Source organism: Salmo salar, chromosome 18 (assembly GCF_965601325.2).
Source record: "Salmo salar chromosome 18, fSalSal1, whole genome shotgun sequence".
Taxonomy (NCBI): domain Eukaryota; kingdom Metazoa; phylum Chordata; class Actinopteri; order Salmoniformes; family Salmonidae; genus Salmo; species Salmo salar.
This window is the reverse complement of record NC_138308.1, coordinates 97,676,631-97,683,380: the sequence shown is the minus strand read 5'-3', so window position 1 is coordinate 97,683,380 and position 6,750 is coordinate 97,676,631. Positions and strand designations below refer to the sequence as shown.

The window sequence follows — 6,750 nt, the reverse complement described above, 5'->3', positions numbered from 1 at the left end:
ATACATAATATTGAACACTTATCATAATTAGGTTTATGTCCAGAGAGTACAGAAAAGTTATCTAGATCTTCAATGACACATTGCAGAGATCTAGCTTGCGGACTTAATTTAAAACTTGAGCCATCGAAATACATGGACACCTTTGTTTTAAACCTTGGATATCTAATCCTCTAATGTTGTTATTGGATCTGATTTTCATAGCTAACATTTCGATGGCCATAACGAATAGATATGGTGACCACGGACACCCTTGTTTAATTCCTCTTGACAATTCAAAACTCTCTGAGAAGTAGCCGTTATTTTACTATTTTACACCTGGGGTTGCTATACATTATTTTTACCCATTTTATAAGAGAATTGCCGAAATTGAAAAAATCCAGGCATTTATAAATAAAATCCAGTTTTACTTTATCAAATGCCTTTTCAAAATCCGCTATAAATACCATTCCTGGCTTATTATACGTTTCATGATGTTCTATTATGTCTAGTAGTTGTCGTATATAATCTCCAATGTATCGTCCATGTAAAAAAAACTGTCTGATCATGATGAACAATACCAGGTAAAACCCTTTAAATTCTGAGTGCTATGCATTTTGCTAGTATTTTTACATCACAACATTGAAGTGTAAGGGGCCTCCAGTTTTTTAGATAGACTGGGTCTTTATATTTGCCATCTGGGTAGTGTTTTAATAATAGAGAAATCAGACCTTCCTGCTGAATACCTGACAAACTACCATTTATATAGGAGTAGTTAAAACAAATCTAACAATGGAGCTTTTAGTATATAACAAAAAAAACTTGATATACCTCTACCGGTATGCCATCAAGCCCTGGGATTTTCCCAGACTGAAAGGATTTAATAGTTTCAAAACGTTTTTCTTCTGTAATTTGGTCTTCGCACTGATCTTTCTGTACATTTGTTAATTTTCCAGTTTTTATATTATTTGGAAAGAATTGCTTACCATAATACGGAGGAAAAAAAATGTATGAAATGTATGCATTCACTACTGTAAGTCGCTCTGGATAAGAGCATCTGCTAAATGTTCAAATTTAAATGTAAATGTACAATCTTCATTCAGTGGGAAAGGATGAGACGGAAAAGTGAACATCTGCCTAAAATAATTAGCTTCCTCTTCTAAAATATCATTGGGAGAATCATAGATGACTCCGTCTTCAGTAACGATTTTATGCAAATCATTTTTGTTAGCGTTCCTGTATGGGAGATTCAGGAATAATTGCTGCATTTTTCTCCATATTCCATACACTTTGCTTTATTTTTGTAATAGATTACATTAGATTGTTCTTGAATAAGTTCCACATGTTCGATTTGTTTTTTCTCTAACTTATTTTGTACCTCTGTAGTATATTTTTTTATTGCTATCTACCTGTACTATTAGTTCATGGATTTCCCTTGTTAGTCTTGTCTCTTTAGCCAGAAACTGTTTTTTTATGGGTGGTGGTCCCCAACAACAAGATATGGGTGGTCCCCAGTCCACCTGGCCATGCTGATGCTCCAGTTTCAACTGTTCTGCTGCGGCTATCGAGCCCTGACCTGTTCACCGGACGTGCTACCTGTCCCAGACCTGCTGTTTTCAACTCTCTAGAGACAGCAGGAGCGATAGAGATACTCTGAATGATCGACGACAACTGTGATTATTATTATTTGACCCTGCTGGTCATCTATGAACATTTGAACATCTTAGCCATGTTCTGTTATAATCTCCACCTGGCACAGCCAGAAGAGGACTGGCCACCCCTCATAGCCTGGTTCCTCTCTAGGTTTCTTGCTAGGTTCTGGCCTTTCTAGGGAGTTTTTCCTATCCACCGTGCTTCTACACCTGCAATGCTTGCTGTTTGGGGTTTTAGGCTGGGTTTCTGTACAGCACTTTGTGACATCAGCTGACGTAAGATGGGCTTTATCAATCAATTTGATTGATTCGATTGATTGCATGTGACGCACAATCCAGCTACGCTCTGAAGATGCAAGTCTACATGGGCTAGGATGCAAGTCTACGTGAGCTGAGTTCTACCGCATGGGCTTTTTCCTACAGCAGGCCGGCAGCCTGGGAAAACGGGACACTATCGTTCATCACACCTTATAACTCTTCTGCGGTAAAATCTCATAACCCAACGAGTTATCTGCAGCTACCGCCACAACATATATTTTCAGTGATTTATGTTCCATTTCAGCGGTACAGTTGATAACCATGGCTATGAATGCTAAGAAACCAACCTTACTGAAACACGTTATTCCTATCACTCTCTATTGGCCTCGGCATACTCACAGGGAGCCTCTCAGGATCCCTTGAAACTGGACCCATCTTCCTCTACTACTCTCTTCACTGCCTATGAAGATTCCTTCAGAGAAAATGACTCAAGTAAAAGTGTAAATCACCCAGTAAATATTACTTGAGTAAAGTTTTAAAAGTTTCAGCAAATATACTGAAGTATCAACATGAAATGTAATTGATAAAATATACTTAAGTTCAAAAGTAAAAGTATAAATCATTTCAAATTCATTATATTAAGCAAACCAGACGGCACCATTTTCTTGTTTTTTTATTTGATTACGGATAGCCAGTGTCACACCAACTCTCAGACATAATTTGCAAAGGAAGCATTTGTGTTTAGTGAGTCTGTTAGATCAGAGGCAGTAGGGATGACCAGGGATGTTCTCTTGATAAGTGTGTGAATTAGAGCCTTCCCTGTAGCTCAGTTGGTAGAGCATGGTGTTTGCAACGCCAGGGTTGTGGGTTCGATTCCCACGGGGGGCCAGTACAAAAAAAAAAAAAAAAAAAAAAAAAAAAAAACAATGTATGAAATGTATGCATTCACTACTGTAAGTCGCTCGGGGCGTCGCAAATGACTAAAATGTAAAATGTAGACCATTTTTTCTGTCCTGCTAATCATTCAAAATCTAACGAGTACTTTTGGGTGTCGGGGAAAATGTATGGAGTAAAAAGTACATTATTTTCTTTAGGAATGTAGTGAAGTGAAAGTTGAAATAAATAGAAGTAGTAAAGTAAAGATACCCCAAAATACTACTTAAGTAGTACTTTAAAGAATTTTTACATAAGTACTTTACACCACCAGCTAATGGCCGACATCGGGATCTCTTGTTGGGTTAATGAGGCAACTAGTCACACCTGTGACAGATCCTTTAAAAGGAGAGGTGGAAGAGGTAGACCATAACTCACAGACAACAGAGAGACAACCAGTGAATCCCTTGGAAGAGTGCAGAAGGTGAGCTTGTGATATTATTTAGTAGACTTGCTGCCTCTCAAATGGCACGTTAATCTTATGTGGCCCTGGTCAAGTGTAGTGCACTATATATGACCCCCCTGAATTTAAGAGCATAGACTAATAGTTACCTTTGTAGTGAATAGAAGTCTCTGTCAAGATCTAGTCTGCTTCCCCTTCCCTGCGTAGTGCACTGTGGGCCCTCGTCAAAGGTGGTTCACTACATAAGGAATGAGGAGCCATTTGGGAAGGATTCATATTCCTGTGTGCCAGGCTCTTCAACCACATACAATAGATTAGATGATACCTGAATTTTAGTGGAAGAATCGTAGCGCGCCGTGTTGCCGATACTCGCTTGTTGGGGTCCTCAGGACTGGGTTTAGCAATTGTTGCATAAGTTTTGTACTTAACACAGGGTTTCCTCAACCTCTCCTCTAGTACCCACAGCCATTCCAGATGATTTAAAATGCTCAACTAATCTCGCTCTTGTTCGCTCTCTCTCTCTCTCAGGAGACTATCACCATGGCGATATTGACCATCATTCTGCTTGTTAGCACAGCTTTTGCTCTGGGAGGTAAGAGTGATGTACCTCACACTTACTCACCAACATTTGAATAAAAACGTTAGTGGGTGTTGATCTGTCCTATTCACACACGTACGTATTAATGTTTTGTTTCATAACCAGTTGTCCCTTGGGCAGCCATTATCAACCGTGACACTGGAGAGAAGGTTGTCTTGCTCAAGGGCACATAGACAGATATTTTAACTTGACATTCAGGGATTAAAACTAGGAACCTTTGTGTTACTGGCCCAACTCTCTAACCGCTAGGCTACCTGCCACTCCTCTTGTTCCAGAGATGTATATTGGTGTCTAGATGCTGGACTGAGGTATTCTGATATGAATGGTTTGATCATTCAACTGGATGTATGATTGGATTGTCAGGAAGTAACACTGACACAACTTACCCCCACTTTCAGTCTTAGTTTCATCAGCTGTTATACAAAAGACAGAAACTGAATTGACTGCACAGGGCTTTTAAACAAGTAGCGCAATTTCAGTATTTAGCCAGGAAGTACCTAGGTTACATCTGAAATGGAACATATTCCGTATAAAATACTTCTGACCAGGGCCCATATGGGACGCAACCCAAGATTCCGGCATGCATGTGCTGCAATGTTATGTCCACATTACAATCAATCTATGTTACCTGTGTCCAGATGCTACGTTACGACCCATGACCCCCTGTGAGCGTGCTAGATATGCCGCGACACATGGCCCAATTGGAGCCTACATCCCCACGTGTGACGCCGCTGGACGATACACCCCTAAGCAATGTTCGGGCTCTACAGGTTAACACGGACGCACATATACACACACTAAATTCTCCAATTCAGTTGAATGTTACAGTAAATATTGTATGTGCAACATGTCTATTTCTGGTAGGTTACTGTTGGTGTGTGACCACTACTGGACAGAAGATTCAGGGTACGGAGACTCCACCAGGCACTGCTATCAACTGCTAGCAACTGTTCCACCAAGGTGTGTGTATATACATACTCATTCACTAAATGTTATTTCTTTGCAGCTGATTCTGGATGTTAATGTTTTTTGTCTAATTGTAGATGAAAGGCGTTGGAATGAAGTCTTTGAAAAGACGGACAGTTGTCTTTACTGTACGACAGGAACTGATTCACGCCCCATATAAATGCATGAAGAAATCCAGAGATTAAACTGTTGATTTACTTACTTTATTGTTGGTGTGATTATCTGAACCAGTCCATTTCTGGGAAATGGAGGAAGGAGTAGGACTGTATTACCGGCAGTTACAAGAAATGAAGGCAGTCAAATTCCACGTGACCATTTAGTAATTAGGCTTCTCCAAGCTCTGATGCTGGTGATGGTCATTAGTTGCCTGGTACTCAGCACTCTATTGTCCCTCTAATCACTCTGACATCAATGCAAATGTAAAACATTTCATGAGCTCATGTTGCGCAACATTTCTATAACCTATGCAATTGTCTGAGAACTGCCTCATGGCTTCTATTAGAAAGAGGATCCCATCAGCTTTCTATAGGTTAGATCTACTATATTTGCAGTACCAGTCAAAAGTTTGAACACACCTACTCATTCCAGGGTTTTCATCTAATATTTTCAACTATGACATAACACATGGAATCACATCTTAAACCAAAATATATTGAGATTCTTCAAAGTAGCCACCCTTTGCCTTGACAGCTTTGTACACTCTTGGCATTCTCTCAACCAGATTCATGGAATGCATTTCAATTAACGGGTGTGACTTAATTTGTGGAATTTCTTTCCTCAATGCGTAAGAGCCGATCAGTTGTGACAAGGTAGGGGTGGTATACAGAAAATAGCCCTATTTGTTATTTTAAGCCCAAGAACAGCTCAATGCAAAGAGAAACAGCCCATTACTTTAAGACAGGAAGGTCAGTCAATGCGGAACATTGCACTTAAAGAAACGTTCAAAGTTCTTAGTCTCAAAAACCAAGAGCTACGATGACTCATGAGGCTCACCACAGGAAAGGAAGACCCAGAGTTACCTCTCTTGCAGAGGATATGTTCAATAGAGATACCAGTCTTAGAATATGTGTTTCACAGAGTTCAAGTAAGACACCTCAACATCAACTGTTCGGAGGAGACTGCGTGAATCAGGCCTTCATGTTCGAATTGCTGCCAGCTACTTTCCGGAACAGACTATGGGAGGTGCACAGTACTACATGGAACTCTATTCCACATCAAGAAACTCATGCCAGCAGTAAGATTAGATTTTAAAAAACGGATAAGAATACACTGAAGCAACACATGCATACAAACACACGATAAAATACACCCATGTACGCTTGGATTTTGTGTTATAGATATGTGGTAGAGGCCTGAGGGCACACACTTAATATGTTGTGAAATCTGTTATGAATGTATGGTAATGTCTTTAAAAGGTATAACTGCCTTGATTTTGCTGAACCCCAGGATGAGTAGCTTCTGCCTTGGCAGCAGCTAATGGGGATCCATAAATACTGCGTGGGCTGAGTCGTACTGCATTGGCTGAGTCCTTTTTTATTAAAATATTTTAATTTTTTTTACTTTATTGAATATTCGAAACATACAATATACTTGCAGTGAAGCCGCTCAATAACTACATCATCCCAGTCGTCCAACAGATTCCCATTCAGAGCGACGCACAGAAGCATCCAGGGTCAATTCTCTGCTCAAGGGCATGTTGAGCCCTCCGTGTGGCTCAGTTGGTAGAGCTTGGTGTGATTCCCAGTACAAAAAAAAATGCATGAAATGTATGTATTCACTACTGTAAGTCGCTCTGGATAAGAGTGTCTGCTAAATGACTAAAATGTAAATGTAATGTTGGCCGATCTACCACCAGGCCAAAAACTTGATCCCGAACCCTCCAAGATCCCCCCCACAGTTCCCCAATAGCTGTCCCTCAACCATTCGAGACCCCTCCCACAGCCCCCCCAGGAAGAAAAATAATA

At 40.2% G+C, this 6,750-nt stretch overlaps 1 protein-coding gene across 1 annotated transcript; it reads left to right on the top strand.

The window, feature by feature from the left end:
* Window positions 1-3,206: 3,206 nt before the first annotated feature.
* Window positions 3,207-4,987, top strand: LOC145861674 (equistatin-like). The gene is made up of 5 exons (XM_082964524.1): window positions 3,207-3,243; window positions 3,751-3,814; window positions 4,459-4,590; window positions 4,685-4,780; window positions 4,864-4,987. The coding sequence occupies exons 2-4, from the start codon at window positions 3,763-3,765 to the stop codon at window positions 4,762-4,764; spliced, it is 264 nt and encodes an 87-aa protein (XP_082820650.1). The 5' UTR covers window positions 3,207-3,243; window positions 3,751-3,762; the 3' UTR covers window positions 4,765-4,780; window positions 4,864-4,987.
* Window positions 4,988-6,750: the final 1,763 nt, after the last annotated feature.